General features: G+C 42.8%; 2 protein-coding genes across 2 annotated transcripts in view; one reads left to right on the forward strand and one right to left on the reverse strand.

Annotated features, from left to right (window-relative positions):
* nipbla (NIPBL cohesin loading factor a) overlaps positions 1-16,842 on the reverse strand; it is an 83,853-nt gene extending 67,011 nt beyond the window's left edge. Inside the window, exon 1 of the mRNA XM_061259663.1 lies at positions 16,448-16,842. The gene's annotated coding sequence lies outside the window, so the exon portion shown is untranslated. The remainder of the gene's footprint in view (positions 1-16,447) is intronic.
* LOC133140474 (uncharacterized) lies at positions 1,459-3,349 on the forward strand. Its single transcript, XM_061260464.1, has 3 exons — positions 1,459-1,480; positions 2,131-2,630; positions 3,149-3,349. The coding sequence occupies exons 1-3, from the start codon at positions 1,459-1,461 to the stop codon at positions 3,347-3,349; spliced, it is 723 nt and encodes a 240-aa protein (XP_061116448.1).
* Positions 16,843-26,213: the final 9,371 nt, after the last annotated feature.

Raw genomic sequence — 26,213 nt, forward strand, 5'->3', positions numbered from 1 at the left:
CAACATGAGGACCAAAGTTGCGCCAATGAAAGTCAAAGAAGCCATTATGAGACTGAGAAATAAAAATAAAACGGTTAGAGACATCAGCCATGCCTTAGGCTGACCTAAATCAACTGTTAGGAACATAATTCAGAAGTGAGAGAGGACTGTTGAGCTTACTAATCACAAAGGGACTGGCAGGCCAAGGAAGACCTCCACAGCTGATGACAGAAGAATTCTCCATACAGAATACACTCAGAAATACAGAAGCTACACTGAAAGATGCCAACCACCGGCTAGCGGCAAAAACAGGATGCCAAGAAGTACTTAAGAGCAACCACAGTTCTGGAAAAAGGTCTTGCGGACAGATGAGACAAAGATTAACTTATATCAGAGTGATGGCAGGAGCAAAGTAGGGAGGAGATCGAACTACCCAAGATCCACAGCATACCACCTCATCTGTGAAACACGGTGGTGGGGGTGTTATGGCCTGGGCATGTATGGCTGCTGAAGGTACTGGCTCACTTATCTTCACTGATGATATAACTGCTGATGGTAGTAGCAAAATTAATTCTGAAGTGTACAGACGCATCTTATCTGCTCAAGGTCAAGTGAATGCCTCAAAACTCATTGGCCGGTGGTTCATTCTACAGCAAGACAATGATCCCAAACATACTGTTAAAGAAACAAAGGAGTGTTTCAAAGCTAAAAAATGGTCAATGGTCAAATGCCGTCAATCACCTGATCCGAACCCAAGTGAGCATTCCTTTCACATGCTGAAGAGAAATCTTAAGAGGACTAGTCCCCAAAACAAGCATGAGCAATACAGGCCTAGCAGAGCATCACCAAGCAGTCATTGCATGCAAACGATATGCAAGAAAATACTACACGACTACTTTCATTTACATAACATTGTTGTGTCCCAAATGTTACGGTGCCCTGAAATGGGGGGACTATGTATAAGCACTGTTGTAATTTCTACACAGTGAAACAAACATTTATTACAATCTGACAGTGTACTTTAACCATGTGATTTTTTGAATTACAAATCTCAAATTGTGGAGAAGAGGTAAATAAACAAATGGCGGGTCCCAAACATTACAGAGAGCACTGTGAATGCCCTTAATCAAACCCCATGTGGGCTAGGCTGTTTTTAGACATTAAACAAAACCCTCTACAAAACCTCACATTCTCCTATACGTCACAAATCCATTAAACATGAAGAAACCAAAGCATTTCCACTTCATTATAAAACTGACAATGAGGTATAAGTGAATGTTAACAGCACTGTTGATAACAAAAACATCCATGACTCTCCACCACTCCACACCCAACACTAAACACACAGTCTGAAGGAGACTCTTCAAAGCCTCGTTTCATAATAAAGGGAGTGGGACACGGTAATAAAGGGAGTGGGACACGGTAATAAAGGGAGTGGGACACGGTAATAAAGGGAGTGGGACACGGAGTGAACGCGTAATGGGCCGGAGCGATCACAATGGTCAGTCATCTTTCCAAGTGAACCAATCAAAATGCAGCTGCATATAGAAAATTACCATGCATTTCTAAGTAACAACAGGTATGAACCCCACCCCACCCCCCCCTGAGAGTACATTAAAGTTCACCATCATGTCACGAACGTGCAAGTTTTCATAATTCCCTAAGTGCCCTACAACTGATGAGATGAAGAATAGTTCAGAAGGATGAAGCGCATTAGCTGCACTAGGACACTAGACTTCCTGCTGATCCAACACACACTTGATTGTAATTGAAGTTTGCGCGGCGTAAACGCGCTGCACGGGCCCCCGAGGAGGTCTGGTGAAACGGTGAAAGCCAGGAGAACTGGAGGCTCAGACGCACCGAGCACAGAGCTCTCCAGGAGGTTTAAAAATAGCGCTAAACTCAAAAGCGCTTAGAATAAAGCCAGGATAGGATGCCCTTCTTGGCGGTGGGTTTTTGTCTCTGCTTTGCCGGACAGAGGAAACTGAGCAAAGCTGACACGCTGATGAATGCCTCCCGAAAGCCGGGCCCTTTTTGGAAGGAAATAAAAACAGCCGGCTGATGTGCAGTATGTGCGAGCGGTGGTATCAGCTGGGACCCGCCCGTCTCAGCTGGGACCCGCCCGTCTCAGCTGGGCCCCGCCCGTCTCAGCTGGGCCCCGCCCGTCTCAGCTGGGACCCGCCCGCCTCAGCTGGGACCCGCCCGCCAGCCCCGCCCGTCTCAGCTGGGACCCGCCAGCCAGCCCCGCCCGCCTCAGCTGGGACCCGCCAGCCAGCCCCGCCCGCCTCAGCTGGGACCCGCCCGCCAGCCCCGCCCGCCTCAGCTGGGACCCGCCCGCCAGCCCCGCCCGTCTCAGCTGGGACCCGCCAGCCAGCCCCGCCCGCCTCAGCTGGGACCCGCCCGCCAGCCCCGCCCGCCTCAGCTGGGACCCGCCCGCCAGCCCCGCCCGTCTCAGCTGGGACCCGCCAGCCAGCCCCGCCCGTCTCAGCTGGGACCCGCCAGCCAGCCCCGCCCGCCTCAGCTGGGACCCGCCAGCCAGCCCCGCCCGCCTCAGCTGGGACCCGCCAGCCAGCCCCGCCCGTCTCAGCTGGGACCCGCCCGCCAGCCCCGCCCGTCTCAGAGCAGAGGGCAAGCCTCCAGAGGAATCTTCGGTAGGTTAAACGATCATTTGCTTGTCTTTTTTTTTTTTTGTCAGCATTTTGAATCCCTCCGCACACAGGACACAACTACCTGTCCGTGGCTAAATATTGCTTAATTACTCGGACGAGACGTTGGTTCCAAAAGCGTTAAAATGAAGAAGCAGTCCTCTGCGTTTCATCTTGTGTTTTATTGTGACAGAGCCAGAGATATCTCGAGCTGCCCTTCTGGGCTGTTTGCAGTTTGTCAACACTGAGACAAGAAGAAAAAAAACTCCCTTTCCTTGAGCAAGAGTGAAAATGAGAGAGAAGAAAAAAGAATCTGAAATGCTTACTGGCAGGAATTAAAAACATCCCGCTTTCTGGTGCCAAAATGAAACAGGCAGCAGAATCGATGCTGCGTATTTGCGCTAATGTCGGCGGAGGCTTTTAATATACATGCTGTGGCTCTGACAAGGTCACTCCCGGAACGAGCCACGAGCAGGCTGGTCTGCGGCGCTGACCCAAAGCCCTGACGCACTCCCTGAACGCAGCCCGCGGGAGGAGACCAGTGGGAGGAGACCGGAGCCCACGGGAGGAGACCAGAGGGAGGAGACCAGAGCCCGCGAGAGGAGACCAGAGCCCGTGGGAGGAGACCAGAGCCCGCGGGAGGAGACCAGAGGGAGGAGACCAGAGCCCGCGAGAGGAGACCAGAGCCCGCGGGAGGAGACCAGAGGGAGGAGCCCAGAGCCTGAGGGAGGAGACCAGAGCACGCAGGAGGAGACCAGAGCACGCGGGAGGAGACCAGAGCACGCGGGAGGAGACCAGAGCACGCGGGAGGAGACCAGAGCAAGCGGGAGGAGACCAGAGCAAGCGGGAGGAGACCAGACCCGCGGGAGGAGACCAGAGCCCGCAGTCCAGGGGCCAGACAGATGCTGGTACATTTTGGGCTTGTGAGGTGCACATAGATAGCCAGCGAATATACACTGTAGGACTTCAACTGCACATTTTCAAGGACAGAACATTAGTCTGGGACCAAAATCAAGACGAGTGCACAGGGCCACAGGGCCACGAGATGAAAATATATTTACATTGGCTGGGTTTTCCCTGCAGATTCCAAGGTGGCCGATGTGATGGTTTCCCATGATGCCCTGATAAAGAATGTGACCGGTGGGCAATGACAGAGCCCGTCTGCAGTGGTGTCACGACTACAAGGCGCCTCAGCGCAAGGCCAGCGCGCACGGAGAGCGCTACCGCCACCAACCGCGATGGCCGTGAAGCTGGGACAATAAGCACAATAAGACCTGCAGTTTTTGGCTGCCGGTGGCATATCGCCCCCACCAGGGTCTCTTCTTCAGAACACAAAAGTGACCTCCTTTTGGAAAGAAAACCCCTTCCATAACCACAAACATTTTGAAATATTCTTTAATTATGACCATGCAAAATATTATAAGACATTGTATATGCATGCATGCACATGCATGGTCGTGTATACATTTACGGATGGTGTCTATTTTCCATAGCGCTGAAACATGACCCTTGTATTGTGATAGGAATATGCCCAGCCGTATATTTATTTTAGTACAAGGTGAACTTTCCATTGCACAGTAGAATGACACTCATATTGCAATGAAGGTTTTGGGACTAGGGTAATAGAAATAATAAGCAAAGAAATATGTTTATATTACACCACTGCAGGTTATGAAATGAAATAGACATTTATCAGTGGGGTCAATTTTCTATAAGGGGGTGAGGGATTCACCTCCCGAAAATAGAAAAATGACGTCATTTTTCCATGGGGGTAACTTCTCTATCTGACAAGCAAAGGCTTGTATTGGAAAGCCTTCCCTACCAAAATGAAAGCAAGTTCTGGATGCCCTGTTTAAGAGATTTTGACCACTGTTAACACCAGAAGTTACATTTATGCAATTTTAAATTCTTAGCCTACACCACACACATCCACCCTTATACTTTCAAATTGTGTTTGCAAAACTGTAGATTACAGCCTGTTAAATTAAGCGGCTTAACGCTGCTCCAGCTAAAAAAAAAAAAAAAGTGTGCTCAATTAGGAAAAAAACAAAAAACAATCTGAAACATGAATATAAAGCATCTATGTTTTATTTATATGACTTTCTATATATCACAATAAAATAAAAACATTATGAAAAAAATATTTAAACATCAATTGAAGGGCAGGTGCAAAACCTAATTATAGCACAACCTGCGCTATAACTTCTGCGCATACAAACTTTATGGGGTGTCAGTGGAATTAAAAATCTATAGTAAACTGAAATTATGAACTTCGAACAAACAGCAAAGAAAAAAAATTCCCAAATGTGCCCATAGACTGTGGAGAACTGAAAATCTTATTACAAAAAGCATGAATGTTAAATAATCAGGTGATGACCTGATTCCTCCATGGGTCTAGTTCAGGGGTGCATAACAAGGGCCGATCTGTTTTAGGATTTTGTCCCAACTTCTGGTCTCAATTATTTAATTGAGTCAATCATATCTTATCTGACATGTGTATGAGCACCGGCTACAGCTGCAAGTGTGTCCTGATGATTTTACTGTGCTCAAGTACAGGCTTGAACCAGGGTCATTTATAGAGCTGTCAGCAAATTAACAACAAGGCGATTGGTTGGAATTAATACAAGTACACAGACCTGCCCTCGTGGACCAGAGTTGTGCACGCCGGTCAGGCTTATAAATAAGATGAGTTACACGTCTGCCATCATATGCAAATTACTTCTATAATTTCTACACTGAGAGGCAAAACTGTGGTCATTTGTCCCCCCCACAGACACAAAAGATTCCTTCACAGTAAAATTGGGGCGGAATGGAATCCCCAGAATGTCTGCAATATAAATCAGATGGGCTTCAAAGAAGGCCTTCGCCCTAGGAATCGTGGTCGGGGTTCGACTACCATACATCCACCCTTATTTACAAACTGGGGATCACAAATCTTGCGCTCCTGCAAAAGGATTCCAACTGGGTAAACAACCTGGGTGAAATGGGTTCCTCAGAATGTCTGCTAAATTAATGAGATGGGTTTCAGACACCACATCCCACCCAGGTATTGTGGCAGGTTGCTCCACTTCAGTTGAAATGTCACCTTTGCTTGGTTTTAAGCCAGGGAAAACCCTGACTTACCCGCACTCCGGGCTGCCTCTGGATAAGGGCTGCTTAATACGGGATATTAAGCAGCTGGAATGAAACTGGAGAAAGTACCGGCCATTTCAAAGCCCAGCAGCAACATATTTTGGGATCTAACTGCAATTTTTCAGAGCTGTTTGTAAAAACGATTTCCCACGTGACGAGATGTTTGTTTTTGCATAGCTGTCGGATGACGTTGATGTCACAGAGCTGAGCACGGGAAGGGGAGGGGAATGGGTCCTGGGGCCAGACTTTAGTGCTTTAAACACTAAAAGCAGGAAGAGAGCGCTGAGGCGTGTGGGCCTTTCAGAGGTAGCACTGAACAGCAAGCAGGGTCTGAACGAGGAGGCTTGCTGCTCGGACACAGAGCCACAGACGTTTAGCACCGCTCCCCACGAACGTAGTGCGACCACTCAGACATCTAGGTGGCGGTCAACAGCCAGTGATGGGCAGCCACCCCGCCCCCACCCCATCCACCCGCCGGCACACACCAGCATGCCCCGCCCCCTCTAGCCCTAAAGGAGCGCTGCGGCCAGCAGAGTGACAGCTGGGAGACAGACAGCCCTGCCCGGCAACACAAAGGAACAGAGGCGCGACAGGGCTGCGCGCCCATCCACACTGCTACTCAATGCTACTCACTGCTACTCACTCCAATACACAGCTACACACTGCTACACACTGCTACTCACTCCAATACACTGCTACACACTGCTACTCACTCCAATACACTGCTACACACTGCTACTCACTCCAATACACTGCTACTCACTCCAATACACTGCTACTCACTCCAATACACTGCTACTCACTGCTACTCACTCCAATACACTGCGCTACACACTGCTACACACTGCTACACACTCATACACACTCATACACACTCATACACACTCATACACACTCATACACACTCATACACACTCATACACACTCATACACACTCATACACACTCATACACACTCATACACACTCATACACACTGCTACTCACTCCAATACACTGCTACACTCATACACACTCATACACACTCATACACACTCATACACACTCATACACACTCATACACACTCATACACACTCATACACACTCATACACACTCATACAATACACTGCTACAATACACTGCTACAATACACTGCTACAATACACTGCTACAATACACTGCTACAATACACTGCTACAATACACTGCTGCAATACACTGCTGCAATACACTGCTGCAATACACTGCTGCAATACACTGCTACAATACACTGCAGCTACACACAAGACGCACAAGACCTACCATAACAGAACTGCACAACACTCATTACCTACCATTACTTACATGTTATGGCCGATGAATAACTCAAAATATATTAGGCTCAAAACTATTTAAAAATATAACAAATTACTTTTTTTGTGTTATTAAATTCACGTAGTGACCTGGATCAAATACACAATTGCTTTGGATTCAAATACATGTCTGTGCCCGATTGAAGGTGGGACTTGCACTTTGAGAATATTTTATTTCCCATACACCACACAAGCTCAGTAAAGCATAGAAGAGTATTTGACCCAGGTCTGCTGGGAGCATATATAGTGACTCCTTACTCAAGTCTATTTTTCAGTTCATCACCTGTCTGAGTTCATGGATGTGAATGTATTCTCTCCATTTCACTGCATCGACTACTCAAAATACTCCACTCTGCAGAACTGTGCAACTTTACGCCACACACACGAACGCACGCACGCGCGCGCGCGCACGCGCACACGCACACGCACACGCACACGCACACGCACACGCACACACACACACACACACACACGCGCACACACACACACACACACACACACACACACACACACACACACACACACACGAGAACTGCAGTACACTTGACAACACATCACACCACAACCAGGCAAAGCAACAAACAGAACCTACTGCACAGAATACGCATCTCCAACAGAGTCCAACACGTCGGTCAAGAAGAATGCTCATTTCACTGCACCGCCATTAAGTATGGCATTACACACAACGCAGTCGGTCAATCACAATGCAAGTGGCATTACAGCGTTCTTACTGTCATTAAGCTGTGCTGTGCAGCACAACGTGCTTCATGGCCCAAGTCCCACGGAAAGCACTGTGTGAGCGGACATTTCAAAGATTGTTACCGAGGGGCACGAGAGCACATCCCTTCTGAAAGCAAAAAAATGCTACAGTAACATATGTTCATAAAACAAATCCGTAATAAAGCTTTAACACTTCACACCGGCCATCTAAATATACGCACGTACATGTACCAGCCTCCAGCACAAACAGGGACCGCAGTACCGCTTGCTCCTTTAAAGTTCAGTTTTTACCATCACTACTGAGGAAAACTAAGCTGGTCAAGAGGCACAGATGAGTGTCAGCTTGTGTAAAATAATCATATGTAATAAACAGGAGATTTTAAATATAGAATTTTACTATAATGTAGACGTCCGTGTTTGGTACATTGGAATGGCAGCATTTCGGACGTCGAGTCAGCGTTCAGCAGACTGTGGATGAGGAGCGCTGGCTGTATGCTGGTCTTACTTCCACCAAATTCCTCCAGCTAAACTGGTCCAAACAAAAACATTCTCCATAAAAACACTGGAAAATATCCTTCTATCATGACTAACAACTACCAAAGGATATTTCTCCCAAATACAGTGTGTGGGGCGTGAACCTACGGCCATGGCTTTATCACACGGAGTAAAAGACTTGGTCGGCAGAGTCGCTGGTGGCATCCCTGCGGTGGGTCAGTTTGCTGCTGGTCTTATGCAAGGAGCAGCATGTTACCCAGTTATTCCCAGTGTCTTGTTCTGTACACGGCAACGACCTGCCCCGATGCCAAAAGGCTAACTAATGCATCCTGTAAACTATGTTACAGTCCTTCAACTTCTTGCATTTGGTAAACAACGGCGATGATGGAATATTAATATGCTAATTCTTTTGTTTTTTGCACCATTCTTTGCAAACTCTAGAGACAAGTGTGGGCGAAAATCCCAGGCGATCAGCAGTTTCTGAGATACTCAAACCACCCTGTCTGCCACCAACAACCATTCTACAGTCAAAGTAACTTGGATCACACTTTTTCCCCATTCTGATGGTTGATGTGAACATTAACTGAAGCTCCTGAACCGTATCTAGATGACTGTATACATTGCTCTGCTGCCACACGATTGGCTGATTAGACAATCGCATGAATAAGTAGGTGTAATAAAGTAAAACTGTTCCTAATAAAGCGCTCGGTGAGTGTGTACGGGGCAGCCTGTAGCCTAGAGGCTAAGGTACATGGGACCCAGATGGTTGGTGGTTCAAGCCCCATTGTAACCACGAGAAGTCGCCCAGTTGTTGGGACCTTAAGCAAGGAATTGCTCCAGGGGAGATTGTCTCCCGCTTGGTCTAATCGACAGAAAGTCACTGGGGTTTGTGTTGATTTTCGAGCATCTTATCAGATTATGAACTCCGGTTTTCATAATACTGCTCAGAAAGAAAAATGGTTACGGTCATTCATAAATGCTAAATCATTCTGCTTGCCAATTGTTTTTCTATATTTCATGGCTTACTACAACAGCACCACTTGGTGTATCACTTCTAAACTTCCAAGACTAGTAGACAGAACAGCCACAAGGAAAATTAAGTGAAATATAATACATATAACCTAGTGCATAGAACAGCCTTAAAAACAAAAAAACATTACTTACCCACCCAAAAGCTACCACGGAATTATCCCTCACCAATTACCCCAGTTATTAAACAACGGTTTAAATAAGAGAACTTATCGAACTTCAAAACAAAGCTTAGCTTACCTGCAGAAACATGCGATTGCCTTGATGGGTGAACATGCAATAGCAAACCATTCTGAAGAACTATGTGGGCAGTTTTATGATGAATTGAGGTTTGAAATCGGCAAGTGACGCCACAACAACAGGACCGTGCAGGGTTCCCCAGCAGGGCCTATTTCAGATGCCTGATTAATCAGCCAGAATGACCATGTATTTCTTAGCAAGCATGACGGACATGCAACTGTGAGATACCCGTTCTTGCTTTATCTCGGGACTTGGGTTTTAAAGTCCATTACTTCTGACATCCTAAAAGTCTTGAAAAGTATTTGAAGAACTGCCTTGAGAATTAAGCAATTAACCTCCAACAACTTGCAGGTTGAAGGTTTCAGTGAATTGTAATATTTTTCTTTCTAAATAAGACTAGGAAAAATAAGGGAGGAACAGAAATGGAGAACATGACAATTCCAACTTAGGCCCAAAGCATACTACTAGGAGAACCTAAAACAGGAAAGGCTCTACTGAGCCCTCCAGGACAGTTGTACCCAGTGGTAGGGCAAGGTTACCAACTGAAGAAAAAGTGAACAACAGCCTACAAGAAACACCTACACTTAATACAAGACTATCCAAAATATACAGGTAAAAAGACAGGTTCTGGTCACTGAATAAGTAGTCAACAAAACAGCTGGGTTTCTATGAACAGGCAAGTCTGCTTGCTTCCAGTACTGTTAAGTATGTCTTCAGCAGAGATTGTCAGTGCAGTTCTATTCCAAAGACAACAGAAATATTAAACTGAAAAGCCATTTTTGAAAGTGCCAATACCCTATCAGTAATTTATGCATCTAAAATATGTTGTTATAAAATATTTCACAAGTTCTCAACCATTACAAACAGTTATTACAAAGTTGTTTACTGAAGTGCACGTAGTGTCCTGTTGTTTCTAAAGGTATAACATTCACAGCAGATTGAAGTCCTCCAAACTCAAAGGGGATTAATACACCAAAGATCAGCAGGAGGTTGATCAGAGCACAGAAAACCATCTGGGACATTCTTGCTTGCCAGGGCTGCGGTGACAGTGCAACTTGCAAACTTGCACCCCAACTAAACATCCCGGCTAAAATGTCATTGGCAACCTGCAGGTAATCCCCAAAACTCCCTAAATTGGTATAGAGAACCTGCATTTCATTCACTGCCATTTCCCGGGGCAATTTGAGACACGACCGCAGATGAACAAATATCAGTAAACAGCACCAGCAAGGAGGCCATAAAACATATTGCAAAAACTACACCAAAGCCATCTTTAGAATAAATAATTTTGACTCCGAAACAAATTCAAGAAACTTGAAAGATACTACAGGACCCATGGATTCTACAAGCAAACGGACAAATCAGAGACTAGCTGCGTTCCTCTGAACGTCACGGGCGTGCGGTGGTAAAGCGCTGAAGCGGTCGGGGTCGGGTCGGCGGTGGTAAAGCGCTGGTGGGCAGGGCACATCTGCGCAGGGCACATCTGCGCAGGCAGAGAGCGGAAGGGGAAAAGGCCTCTCTGTGGGGGTGGCCCTCCAACCTGCCCGCTTAATGAGACGACCAAAGCCCTGACAGAGCGCCCCCTCCCCCCTCAGCAGCGCCGCACCGCTAAGGACAATCTGCGCCCCCTCCCCTCCTCCCGCCCACATCCCATTTCCTAAATAACATCTCCTCTCGGAAAAGAGCAGCTCTTCCGTACCGTTGCCCGGGCCCATTCCAGGTGAGGATTATTATCATACTCAGACAAAATTCATTCATTAACAAATTCATTCATTCTCCACTGCCAAGAGCTAAAGACAGTTATATTTCGCATTCCTTCCTCTTTCAAATACGAATACACATTGCCCACAGATGGGAAGGAACAAACAGACTCTGCGTACTTAATTGTAAAACCGTTATGGCCAGAAACGGACAGATACCATTTTAAGTGCTTTGTACACAATCTATTGAGGGACAAGTTATTTTTTTCATAGTTATTTGCTTTTAGTTCCATTAATTACAGTTCACAGATTTGCAAAGACAAGAAAAATTCTTGAAGATTAATCAGTTTGTAAGCTTGTCACATTCAGCACGGCTGTACTGTATTTTAGGTTTATTGGGCTAGTACCTGGTTGGCTTGGCAAGCGGAAATCAGGAGTTAGGGAAGCATTGCATTCCAGGGTCAATATGCTACATGGATTCTCAAAAAGAATTTATAAATGGAGGAAGCCTCTTAAACCAACCCATCTCATTCATTATTTTTGGACCAGCTGAACACAGATATACTACTGACTCTAATGTTATATCCAAGTCTAGATATTACAGGAGACACTTAAGAGGATCCATCTTCCAAATGCTGCCAAATATTTTGGATTTCTAGCCCCCCTGTTGGACATTAATCTAATCTAAACTGCTCACTTCAGGGGGAAATAATTGAGTGAGGGAGAGGGTAGCCACCAACAAAAAATAAAAATAACCAACAAAAAGCAGAAGCTAGTGAATTTGAAAAGAATTCAGCAAAAGCATTGGGTTCTTAAATATCCGGACAGTGTAGGCTACCACTTCTGCAGGGTTAAATAACCACACGGAGCTCAATGGCAGGTTACTTCAATTTCACAGGGTCTACGGATTTATCCGCTACAAAATGTAGTTACTAAAGTTCTGACAAGTTACTTTCATTCTCGTTTATTTTTATGGAAAAATGAAAGCAAACAAACCTTAAACATGCTTTTAAAAATACAAATAAACAATAACGTACCATGTTACCGTCTGAAGCATTCCGTTGCATTTTCACAGAATTTACTAACGTACTCAATAAAAACTCTTGTGCAACTTCAGATTCAAGGTCATGCCACACTGGATACAGGGAGCGTGCCCGTGTACTCTGCAATTGTGTGACTTCGTAATAATGAGACTGCAATGTCTGTCAATGTACTGTATGGCTAAACAGTGAAAAATACATTCTGCTGCTAAAATGCATGTTGCCCCGCAAGTACAATATCCAAGTACACTGACGAGTGTTTCTGTACAGCAGGATGATTATAACGCTAGGGGTCCTACGTCTAGAGCTCAATAGGCCCAGAGCAGCAGCTACGCATCCGTGTGCACTTTCATAAACTGTCATGTCTCGCTATTTTACACAGAACCTCGATGGTTTTTCTATAGCAACGTTAAAATTAAGAACCCGTAACTCGGACACATGTGCACAGGCTTCATTTCCTCGTCTATTCTAGAGATGCAGAGTGACAGACTTTTCACGTGACTTTTTATTTCGTCAAGATTGCCATGAAAGACATCTAACGTTAGGTCCGATGCCAAGATAACGTAGCCAGCCAGCTAACGTCAAATAACGTTACCATATTACGAACACCTACACACGCTCCGTTTAGCTAACCAACAGTGGACAGGACTGTGGCTTATCCAATAAGCTAGCTAAGAGACCAAAACAGTGCAATCGTATTTCTAGTTACATAATCGTGAAAGACAACGTATCGCGTTAATAACAAACCGTAATGCGTGATATGCACCGTAGCCAACTTGGCTAACGTTACCTGGCTAGCGTAGATACTTGAGGGGAAAAAACAATTCGTCTGAACAGGCCTCACGCCTGTAATGTATGAAATGTAATGGCTTTAGCGAACTGCAAGCTAAAATGTTTTCAAACTTACGGACATCTCTAATCATTTTTAAGCAAGTATTAAAATTATACAAGCATACACGATCGCCCAGAATAGCACTTAATTACAAGAAAACGTCATGGTGTGGAGGTATAACGGTATATTAATCGTGATTTGGCTCCAAAGGCTAACGTTACATCGTTTCCATCCTCACACTCGCACACTGGGGCGTTGTTTAGCCCGTCAGAAAACAATTCTGTGAGGCGCTAGCTAACGACCAGGAGAAACCCACTCACGTACGCATACAAAACATTCACGTAACTACAACCTAAACTTGGACCATTTCGTAATTAAATAAACATCGTCGCGTTCATGTAATTAGCTAGGAGTAGAATGTAAATAACAGGCTACCTGCTTCGATCGATGGCAAAGCAGGGCTCGTTAAATCTGGCGCTCCCATCTGGGCCCAGAGTCGTCCAGCTCACCGCCAGGCTGGTCAGATAGGAGCGGGCAGGCAGCACAAAGACAGGAATCTGAGATTACGGGGAGGGAGGCCTGCTCTGGGGCCCAGCGGGATCCACCGCCTGTTTAAAATTCAAACCGCTCGACCCCCTTTTCGCTAATGGCTCACTTGGCCCATCGATTAACGTTAGACCCTTCCACTACAAATCAGCACGGTCTCTTTTCCACAAGTCCTAACCATAGATACCATAAACAATCCACGGCCAAACCCATTCCCAATTTGGTATGGTTGAGTTAGTGTCAAATATAATACAGTAGGGTTGGATTTTTCCCCTCAAAGTGTTTATATATAGCTATGTAGTCGTAACAACTTCAATGTAGGCTAGTCGCACAAAAAATCGAATCGGCTAACGTTAGGTAACTTAACGTACGTTTCAGCAAATGCAAAATTGACTAGCTAACGTTATCTAACGTATTAGCTACACAATATTAGCAAGTGAACACGAACTAGTCAACTAAATGTATTGCTACCTCTGCACGTTCCGTTTTGAAAAATCTGTAGCTTCAGCTATGACTTATTGTGCATTACGTTAAACTAACCTAACTAGTTATTCTGTTAGCTAAGTACAGAAACTTGGAAATGTAGCTGGCGTAGCTAACCAGGTCGCAAACCTTAAATCTACAGCAGACGTTCTACTGAATTAACGTTAGAGCTCGTTAACATTAGCTGGGCAACGTAGCTAACTAAGCAGCTAGCTACCTATGAAAACCGTTTATCTGGGTAAACTTGGATAGATACGGCGAAAATCACATGTATATCTTGGTAGCTAGCTATCTAGCCAGCTAGCTAACTATATTCAGTAGGGCTAGCTATGCAATGTTAATGAATGAATGCTATTTATTCCGACGATGTATGCACAAAACTGTTAGCTAGCTAACGTAAATTTACCGAGTCTCCATCGATTAAACGAACGAAGACCACCCATTTCAACAATACGAAGTTACCCTCTCGTTGGCTAACTAATGTCGTTTCGATATGTATATTGGCTAACGTTAGCTAAGCAAAGCATTCAATTGCGATAAACTATGTCGGCACCAGCAATGACAAATGCTTAGGCTAACGTTAGCTAGCTCGCTAGCTAATAACATAAATCGCACAAGCACATTCATTGGAGGTAGTTCTAACACGGGAGCGTCACTAACGTTGCGTTAATTATTAGTCGGCTAGCTAGCCATCCACACCAATTCACACGGTGTAGCTTAATATATTCACACATCCGCGTTGAAATTTGAACGCCAGCGACGTTCGTAACCAGCTAGCCTGATACTATGTCACCGGATCAGTTATGAATGTTTATTTTTTATTCTATTTATTTTTCACCAATGTTGTTCGCAACTCCATGCAAGAGTCCACTCAACATATGCATCTAGCTAGGATACTTGACGGTGATTACATATGGCTAACTGCTTAGCAATTTACTTGCATTCGCTAGTCTAACTAACGTTAGCTAGGTAATTTAGCCATCATGAAAAAATCCAACTCGAACTAGCTATCTTCTATTTTAGCGAAGTCGCACCATTTAGATGGTTTTCCAAGTCCAACCAGTTAACTTGCATCGGGTCCAAAATCATTTGCAATTCACGCTCAGTTAATCTAACTTTACTCAGTTAACCTAGCTAACTACAAATTGACACAATTTGACTAGTAAAGTAAACTCGTATTCAGATTTGAATTGGCCAATGTTAGCTCGCCAATCTTAACTATCAACAACAAAACTGATTTGGTCAACTTTGAACAGATGATCGCTTTCATCTTCCAACCATTTTTGTCCACTAAGACATGCCCACCCAGTGCGAAAGTGCTAGCAAGAGAGATGGCTAGCTATATAAACCATGACTATCGATCCCAAGCTAAATTATTCAACTCACTAGCTAACGTTAAGTTATTCCAGTCAAGCTCCGGTGATGTTAGCTACCACGCTATTGAACGGTTGACTAATACGGAGATAAGTTAGATAGTACAACCAACTGTCTTAGTTAGGTAACGTTACTCAGCTAACGTGAGGTACTTGCCAGCAATACGTTACTAATGTTATCACAAACCAAAGAATCCTTTAGATTGCAGCTAGCTAACTTACCAAAGTTACAACTCACTAGCCACCGACATGGTTCCATATACATCAACAAAAAACGTAAGGTTAGCTGGCTAGGCTACCAAGTTAGCGAGCAAGTCAGCAAGCGATCGCTTAAAATTAATGTAACGTTAACTAAGTAATTGCAAATTATCACGAGCGCTATTCGATGCTAACGGTAGTGAAAACAGATTATTAACCTGTTTTAGCTTCCAAACGAGTTAAGTTAGCATATTTATAACTCCTCTTTGTAACTAGTTTGATATTCGAATCCCTTGTGAAAGTCATTTTTCCGTCTACCACTAAATACATAATTATCAGGCAAGTTAATAATATTTGCATCTAAATGCATCCCGCTTAATTAGTCATACTCCACTGCAGCGCCAGACAGCTATTTCGCTTAAGTTACCAGATCATGTGAATGGTTGTTTTTATTGTTTCCCAGCGGCCTGATTCGGCCTCTAAAAATACTGAATCCACGGACTCTACGTACGATACCAGCCCGGGGCCCAAGCTTCTCGTTGGGCAGAACGAGGCTAACACACAACCATCGTGAAAAAAAATAGCCGATTCGCCAATGGATTCCTCACAAGTTCAACACTACACTGCGCAAATTCAGATGGAGTTGAGTACCATATATCGTTAAGAAACACGAAACAAAGTATTTAATTACAATTAGGCATTTACCTCCAGATATTTTGTTTAAAAAAGAAAAGAAAAAATCTTGTAAACGGTCCGGGTCTGTATCTCTGGCTCCCCCTCTCTTTCTCGCAGCTCCTCCGTAGAAATAATGTAGATAGCTGGTTAGCTAGCTGGCTAGCTAGCTAGCTAACAACAATAATCCGGGTCGGGGAGGTTCGTTCTTCTTCCGTCTCACTGCAAACATGTAGGCTTGAACGGGTGCAACTGGAGGAACATTCGATCGTCCGGCCTTTTCGTCGGTTTTACACCGACACCAAAGGAAAATGTTTGTATATTTCGCCCGATTTTGGAAAATTATGACGACTGACGCGGGGATCAAAAGGGTCCACTCAGACTCTCTCTCCCTCTCGCAGAACAAAATGCCGACCGGAAGTGCAGCTGCAGGAATGACTCCCTCCACCGGCGCCAAACCAACAAGCACCAACTCTCTCACTTCCGATGCTTTGAGATCCCGCGTATGCTGTTCTTTTCGACCAGCAATGTAGGAATCACCTCAGAAGTGTTTTCGCGCCGCTTGCAAAAGAGAACAGCAGCAGGTATGGTCGATGGGAATTAAGGACTAGGCATAAATTACGGCCAAAACTTCTAAACACTTATTTTCCTGTTGTGGTTGGGTTGTGAAAACACATCCTTCATTAACCAAGCGAGGGCGCCGGTGAGCTCGGTACGTTTCGTCCGGGGTCATTCATGTGAACCAGCCCGGACAGCACACAAATTTAGTTGTACCACAATTGTGTGTGTGCGCCTGTGTGTTTTTGTGTTTTGTAGCAATTCTGAGTATGTACAGTGAGCACCATAATAGATTGGATAGTGACACATTTTTTGTTATTTTGGTTCTGTACTATAGCACTTTGAGTTTGAAAGGATACAATGACTGCAAGGTTGAAGTATAGACTGTGAGCTTTAATGTGAGGGTATTTTCATCCATATTGGATGAAGCATTATTGTAAATTACAGAAAATTTAGTACCCATTTTCGGGCTTAAAAAATATTGGATAGTTTAAAATAATGCAGAATGAAGTCATCATTTTACATATTTGGTCGCATATGCTTTGAATGCAATGACTGCTTGAACTATGTGATGCATGTGCACTCAGTGAACACTTTATTAGGTAGACCTGTACACCAGCTTGTTAATGCAAATATTTAATCAGCCAATCATGTACCAGCAACTAAACGCATAAAAGCATGCAGACATGGTCAAGAGGTTCATCTGTTTTTCAGACCAAATGTCAGAATGGGGAAGAAATGTGTTCTAAGTGACTTTGACCGTGGGCTGATTGTTGGTGCCAGACAGGGTGGTTTGAGTATCTCAGAAACTGCTAATCTCCTGGGATTTTCACACAAAACAGTCTCTAGAGGAAAACCATCCTGTGTGCGCCTTGTTAATAAGAGACATCAGAGGAGAATGGCCAGACTGGTCAAAGCTGACAGGACGATGACAGTAACTCAAATAACCTCACATTACAACAGTGGCATGTGGAAGAGCATCTCTGAACACACAACACATCAAACCTCTAAGTAAATAGGTTACAGTTTAGACCACAGGTTTTTGGTGGTATTTAAGACTGGAGACTGAGATGGCCGCTGCTGAACACGGATGTTATTTTTACTTTCACTTTACCCACCTCCATATTTGACAGTAGGTATGAGGTGATTCTCCTTGTGTGCATTCCATTCCATTTTGCCAAACATGTTGATGGTGTGCATGGACAAAACATTAAATTTTCATCTTACCTGACCGCAGCACTCTCCTCCAGTCATAATTCCATGATGTTTGGTAAACTCCAGATGCTTGGTTTTGTTTATTGTACTCTGGCTGTCTTCATGCCACCATTTCAAAGAGTTAGTATGTATGGAGGTGCAATTTTATAGTTCTTTTTTGAGACTTGGTGACCAAGATGCAACCAATCTCTGCACGTCTTAAGTTGTGACCCTTGAGTTCTTTATGGCCTTCCTCAGCATTCGTGGGGACAATATGCACTTGTCTCCTCTACCTGGCAAGTTTGCAGCCATTCCATATGTTTTACATTTTTCATTACCCCTACAGTGTTAAGTGATATGTTTAAACTTATTTTTTTAAATGTATTTTTTGTACCCATTACCAGACTTGTGATGGTCAATTATCATCTTTCTCTTCTGAATACCCAATTCTTTGGCTTTTTCCTGATGGATGAAAAAGTGATTTTATATGCTTGTTCACTTTTTCATCCACTTTTTTATTTACAATAATTGTTCGGGGCAACGTTAATTTTGACACCTATGGTTTTCAGAAAAAATTAGATTACTTAATAACTTTGAAACATGAGAGGAAATGTATTGAAATAAAAGTAGCTATTTTTCCCATATGTTTGAACTTAACATCTAAATTATTATCTTTGTTGTTTATTATGTGTAGCCTTATTCTGCATTCTTATTATGGGTGGCAATAATGCTGGAGCCCACTTTATGTAAAAATGTAGTACATAGTACATCCAAAACTTCACTCTGATGCCTAGGCAAGTCAAGCCACTGTAGAATAACCTGGATAACACACATATAACTAAGTGCATTTTAACCAGGTTAGGTCTTCATCAGCTGTGTGCAGGATATCTTTTATCAGCAAACAAAACCAGCAAAACCTGTAATGTTCTCTTTTTTTGCATGAGGGTTATCACAGCCTGAATGTTTTAATTATGGAACTGATGGGATCTTCCAGTCTTCCATGGCACAACCTAGTTCTTCATCATTTCAGGATCAATCACAGTATTCACCAAGTAGAACATCCCTGGTAGCTTTGTGTACTGCGTGTGGAAGCTAAGGCATGTTCTGCAATGAAACAGATAGCTATATAGCAGATTTCGTAGAAACACGTATCTAAAACAGGAAAAATTGCCAAAATACATTCTTGAAGCACAAAAACTGAGATATGGTTGGGGATTCGCCAATTACGGGAATTATTTCCCACAATGTCATATGAACTGTGGCAACACATAATATAATTTATAAAGGCACCATACATTTCACCCTCTTCAGTCAAGGTTTGTGTCAGTGACTATTTTGGTAGTGGCTATTAATGATTATTGAGTTTCTATCCTCTTTTATTTATATCCTATTTTATTGATTGAATTTGAATTTGAATTTGAATTGAATGAAGTTCATATGTCAGTTGTATTTATTTGTTTGACCGTGATATTGTTAAATTGGTTTGGGAGAGACAACTTGACACCTGAAACCATCCCTACTTGAGTGACACAATAGTCAAATGTATATAACATAACAGGCCATTCAGTCCACTGAGGGGTAGGAACATGCTCACCTTTTCCTACCCCTAAGTGTACCTTCTGCCTAAATTGCCTAGAAGCTAAATAGAATCTAACACCATATCAAGCCTGGTCTTGAAAACCCCCAGTGTTTCTGCCTCCATTACATGCACTGGCAAGCTATTCCACACATTGACCACTCACTGGTCTAACAGGACTCACAGCTAGTCTTAACCGTCAAGCAGGGACATGGCTGACCCATGATGTCCTCAAAGCTCATACCAGTTAGCAAAGTACATTGCCTTAGGCCAAGCAGGAAACATATACCACTTTAGCTCTGCCCCAAATAGTTGGGCCCCCCAAAAGAGAGAGAGAAGAAAAAATGTCTAATTGCTTAACTAATCCCTCCTCTGCACTTAAACCTCAAACTTTTTCAGTTCAACCCACTGCTGCTTCTACTTTGACTGCTTTCTTTCTGTTTTTTCTTCTTCCCAATTTCGATGAAGGATGTCTGTGAAACTCTGATATGCCAACTGCACGATGAGCTGCAGCACCTTTAAAAGAATGCACTCCTTCAATGTACTTACCTGGGAGCCAGTGACTAATTTGCAGGCTAAAGGCAACGTCGTGCTACAGGAGAGGTATCACCAGTCAGAGGAGAGCCCATCTCTTACTGGCAAGAACTCGTACCGTGTGGATCACTGGGCTGAACTAACACTATGGTCACCCAAAGAACCCTGGCCAGCCTTAATGTTCCTTGTGACACTAGGCGATAAGAACAGTTGTCTGACGGTCAGAGTGTTGCTGGTTCGATCTCGCCCTGGGTGTGTCTAAGTGTCTCTGAGCAAAACACCTAATTACTACTGACGAGCTGGTTGGTGCCTTGCATGCCAGCCAATCATGAATGAGGAGCATCAATTGTACAGTGCTTTTGATAAAGGTGCTATATAAATGCCGACCATTTATGTTCATTCCACCATTGCAGACTCATGGTTATAGTCAGCTTTATAGCTCAGTCTCAAACCTACTACCTGCCCGTCCGGCGTTCCTGCTTGAGTGCCTCACTGACCAAGCCTCTTTGTAACCCGACTGGTTACCTTTGATAAAGCAGTCAAGGCTGAAAAATAGTTAGATATGGGAGGTAACGAAACTTATTTGAATAGTCTCTTAGGACACACAGTTCTTCTTTGCAATGTGTAATGTACTACTTAGAAATAAATCCAAACAAACTTTGATATAAAGAGAGAAATAGCCAAATATATTTAGCCATGTTCTGCGATATTACCAGCTATCAAAGCATTGCTGTGACACACGCAGAAAAACGAAGCAAGTGACTGAAAAACCAAACCACTCTTCTGTGCGCTCTAGCTGCTTTCGCTAATTTGATTAATGAGGCTAATTATATTCAATCAAGGCAATGTTGGCAAATATGGGCTACACTATATCAGGGAAAAATAATAAACCACAATTTTCCCCAAGTTATTCCTGGAAGAGGCACCAAGGGTTCCAATTAGAAAGGACTAGGATTTGCTGTTGACCTTATCAAGGGCTTGAAGGCCTGTGGAAGAAATCCCCCCAATAGCACCACCATAATTTACAGTAAGTGAGGAGGATATTTTCTCCATTGACATCGTTCTCTCAACAGAAAACTTACTGCTGGTGGTCTGGCCAGAAAGCTACTGTATATATATTTTTAAATCTAATCTGACCACAGCACCCAGTTCCAATCCAACTGCTAATGCCATTAACTGCTTCCAGGTGCTTAGATTTATCAATGACTCCCAATGATGCCTTTTTCTCTGGAATCTGTTGGTATGGGCATGACATCTAATTGTACATTTGCTGACCCGTAGATGCAACCGAGAGCTATAATTGTCCAGCTCTGTTCCTGGGATGTGTTTGCCTCCCTCACTGCGCATTGTGCACCAGGCAAGATACGTTAAGTCCTCCGCCAGGCAGGCCTGCCTCTGTGCCAATGCTTTTAAACCTTTTTGTTTTTGCCTCATTCATACAAAGTGCCATAATTATTCATTTTGATTCATAATCATTCATGTTGACCAATAATCTTTTGTTTTTTCATTTTCTACATTTGTTTCTTTTTTCTTTGCCTATCCCCATGGTGATGGATAACAAATAAATGGTAAATGGTCGGCATTTATTTAGCGCCTTCATCCAAAGCGCTGTACAATTGATTCTTCTCATTCAAACACACACTCACACACACCAGTGGCATTTGGCTGCCATGCAAGGCACCAATCAGGAGCATTTGAGGGTTAGGTGTCTTGCTCAGGGACACTTCAACACACTCAGGGTGGGATCAAACCGGCAACCCTCCGACTGCCAGACGACTGCTCTTACTGCCTGAGCCAATGTCGCCCCACAATTTTACAATAGATTTTAAATGGGTGTCATTTTCAAACCCCACCGAAGGCCATTCATACAGTCCCTTAGAACTATGCTGAACTTATGAAAGTAGAATGTTAACGCAGAGTTCATTTTGTTTAGGGCTGAACTTATGAAAATAGAATGTTAATGCAGAGTTAATTTTGTTTAGGGCTGAACTTATGAAAATAGAATGTTAATGCAGAGTTAATTTTGTTTAGGGCTGAACTTATGAAAGTAGAATGTTAATGCAGAGTTCATTTTGTTTAGGGCTGAACTTATGAAAGTAGAATGTTAATGCAGAGTTCATTTTGTTTGGGGCTGAACTTATGAAAGTAGAATGTTAATGCAGAGTTCATTTTGTTTGGGGCTGAACTTATGAAAGTAGAATGTTAATGCAGAGTTCATTTTGTTTAGGGCTGAACTTATGAAAGTAGAATGTTAATGCAGAGTTCATTTTGTTTAGGGCTGAACTTATGAAAGTAGAATGTTAATGCAGAGTTCATTTTGTTTGGGGCTTTAGGCCTGCCGCTTCTTTTGAGACCTGTTATTAGGTACACAATTATTACTGCTTTATATATTTATACATATGATGCACAATTGAAACTGTCTCTAATGTCTACTGTATTGACTGATTGATTGCATGCACTGCATTAGCATGACAGGTGTCAAAGTGTCTTTTCCGTTTCATAAGATTTAATTTACCCATCAAGTGATTACCAATTAGCAATAATTTCAGCACAAATAAATGTCAAATTGTAATTGTAAAATATGACCTGCTCTCAAGACTTGTACAATCTGATTAGTTATTTTTAAAAGATAAAGCCTGAACACGAATTTAAGGTTTTGAGGAATGGCAACATTGAAAAATTTGTAAAAATGCACCACCTTGTGGTGCAAATATATTAACAAATTTCAGTTCCTCTTTTTTCTGACGGTCTAAATGAGCATATGCAACTTAAAACAGCTTGGAACAGCTTGGCAATATTTTATCAGCTAATTATTGCAGCGTAGCACAAGAGGTAGGAAGTCAGCCAACTGTGTGCAATTCATAACACATACAGTGGGCTCCAGAATGATTGGCACCCTTGTTAAAGAAAGCCTGCATCTAATAAACAACACAATTAATAATGTTATGTTCAAAGATATAGGAGAATTATATACTTCAATACATTTACTTGTTTCAATGTTTTTTTATTCAGTAATCTCATTATTTCTGAAAGCCATAGGTGCCAATTATTGTAAATAAAATTGAAAACATTTAGTGAATTTAGTTAATCTCAGTCTAAAGAAACTATATTGTGTCATTCCATCAAATCCTGTTTCACTAGGACATGAGGTATGAAAATGAGGTAATAATGCTAATTATGCAATAATGCCTTAAAAAATGCCTTAACCTAAGAATTGCAGAGATTTGTTGTGTCTTGGGGTTACCACGTCTTGAAAATAACCATTAAATGGCACCTCCATACCAGCAAACTCTTTGGAAGGGTGGCATGAAGACAGGCCTTACTGAGCACAATAAACAAAACCAAGCATCTGGAGTTTGCCAAACATCAATGGAATTATGACTGGAAGAGAATGCAATGGTCAGATGAGACCAAAATTGAATTGCTGACACACCATCAACCACCATGTTTGGCAGCAAAAGAAGGATGCATACAAGCAGAAGCACCTTATACACTAATGTGCAAAAGCCTTTTACAATTAATATCTAAGTGAACAGAAATTAACCTGACCTCTAGATTGTACAATGTTAACATGACACATTTCTTCAAATTCTAAAGCAAGTTTACTTTTTATTTAAATGTTTTAGTTTAGTTTCAAAAGAATAAAAAAAGGAAAAAGGCCCTGTGAAAATGTTTGGGAACCCAGTCAGTTAGTACTTTGTAACTCTTCCATTGTTCCAAAAGGCTTCAGACGCTTAATTTTGTGTTGAGGTCATTCTTTCTGGCAACTGTGCCATGTAGGTCTTTGTCATTTAAAGTATGTTGTATTGTTGTCCTGTGAACAGCTAGAGCTTTAGTCATGATGTGTGGATTCTTCTGAGCATTTCTCACCAGGTCTTGGGCCATTCTATCTGAAATCTTTCTTGGTCTTTGAATTCAAGTGTTCCATTTATCTTTCATTTTCTAATAATGTTTCTGACAGTGGAAATAGGTAGTTTGAAACATTGAGAGAGTTTTTGTAGCCTTCTCCTTCTTGGTGGAAAGGAACCATCTTCATTCTGAATTCCTTGGACAACTGTTTAGAGCAGGGGTGTCAAACTCCAGTCCTGGAGGGACGCAGTGTTTGCTGGTGTTTGTGGTTTCCTTTCAATCAGCAGCCAAGGTGTGTGGACTCTAGCAAATGAAAGACTTGAAAGAAATGTATCTCTTGTTCTGAAAAACCAGCAGAAACTGCGGCCCTCCACTAGAAAACCCTGGAATTATACCCACCTGAACCCTTGAAGCCCTAACAAGTAAATCACCTGGGTCTGGGCCTTAGTTATTGTCTTTTTAAAAAGTAACAAATAATAATCAAAAATGTTTCGCAAAATTTTGTTATAAACATTAAAAAATGAAAATAAAAAGCAATCTTGCTTTTAAATATTCAGAAAGGTATCCCCACTGTATCTACTGTCATATATGGTGGTGGGTCATTGATGTTTTGCTGCCAGTGGTCCAGGGGCACTATTTCAGATCAATGGCACAATTAATTCTACAAAGCACCAGGAAATCTTGGCAGAAAACCTGATTGCCTCTGCTAGGAAGCTGCGACTTGCTTGTAGGTACTTTTCCCAGCAGGACAATGACTCAAAGAATATTTAAAATCCACACAGAAATAGTTAAGTAAAAACAACAACTATGTTCTGCAATGGCCATCTTAGTCGCCACACTTACATCCCATAAAAAACATTTCTTCTCCCCATGCAAATATGTTTTGGTGGGTGACAAAGGGAAGTCCAAATCTTCCTCTGGCCAATTTACTCTTGCATATGGAAAGGTAAACGCAATCATTCCATTTTAAAAGCTATTTTTGTAATGACATTTGTCCATCTGTAAACACTTACAAACTCCAACTCCAGTCTTAGCATCACCATTCAGTTGCTACATCCCTGTGGTGGTGGTGGTAGCTGGTAGCTGGTATTCTGCCTTAGTTTCCTTTTACATTTCTGTCTAGCCAAAATCTGCTATTTGATTTATTTGCTAAAGTGATGCCTTTTGATAAGACATGCCAATAGCATTTATCTCTTCTGGCCAAATCTTTAAAATGTGAATAGCAACACAACATCATTTCATAGTTGTTTTTGAAGACATAATTATTGAATCATTTACAGACTGCTCTCACTTAATTCCTGTTTGCTTATGAAATATCAGCTTCTTTTTTTGCCTTTGTGGCATATGTATAGTGTCACCGCACACTAGAGCCAGCCATAGGGCACTGTACTACAGTAGAGAATGTTTCAGTCATGCCAAGGAGCTGCATATGATGGATCAGAATCCACTTCCACAGAGGAACATTGTGGAAGTGTTGAAGCACATTGAGCTCTGTGGATCTTTAAAAGCAACAGAGGGAGACAGTCCAGGTACAAGCAGCCTTGACTCATTTTTACAGTGGCTTCATTCGTAAGTTTATTCATAAGCAAAGTTTATCTGCTCCAGTATCTAAATGTGTCCCTCCTGGGCTGCTTTCTGTTGCTCCTTGCTGTTAGTGTCATTGACCTGCCAAAGCGACTGTGTCACAGGCATGAGAATCCCCGTTAACCAAGTGAGTTTCATTTAAGACCACTAGAGGGGGCAATAGTTCAAGGATGATTTCAAGAGATGAAAAAGACTGAGAAGCAGATTGTGCACATTTAATGTTAATATTCTGTGTTTTTTTTTTTTTTTTTTTTGGTCATTGTTCCATGTGTTATTGCATTCTGTTAATTGCATATATAAGGTCTGGACAAAAAAGTCTACTTTGGTCTGCGATTGTAAGGGTGCCCACAGAGGCTGTATGTGGCCCTGAATGTTATGTTACACACCTATATCAAGTTAACTACCAAATACATGCATATTATACAATATGCTCTGATACATGTTCTACATGCCATACCACTCATTGTAAACTCTCAATCAGATACAAAGGTCCAATAATGTAGA

Source organism: Conger conger, chromosome 11 (assembly GCF_963514075.1).
Source record: "Conger conger chromosome 11, fConCon1.1, whole genome shotgun sequence".
NCBI lineage: Eukaryota > Metazoa > Chordata > Actinopteri > Anguilliformes > Congridae > Conger > Conger conger.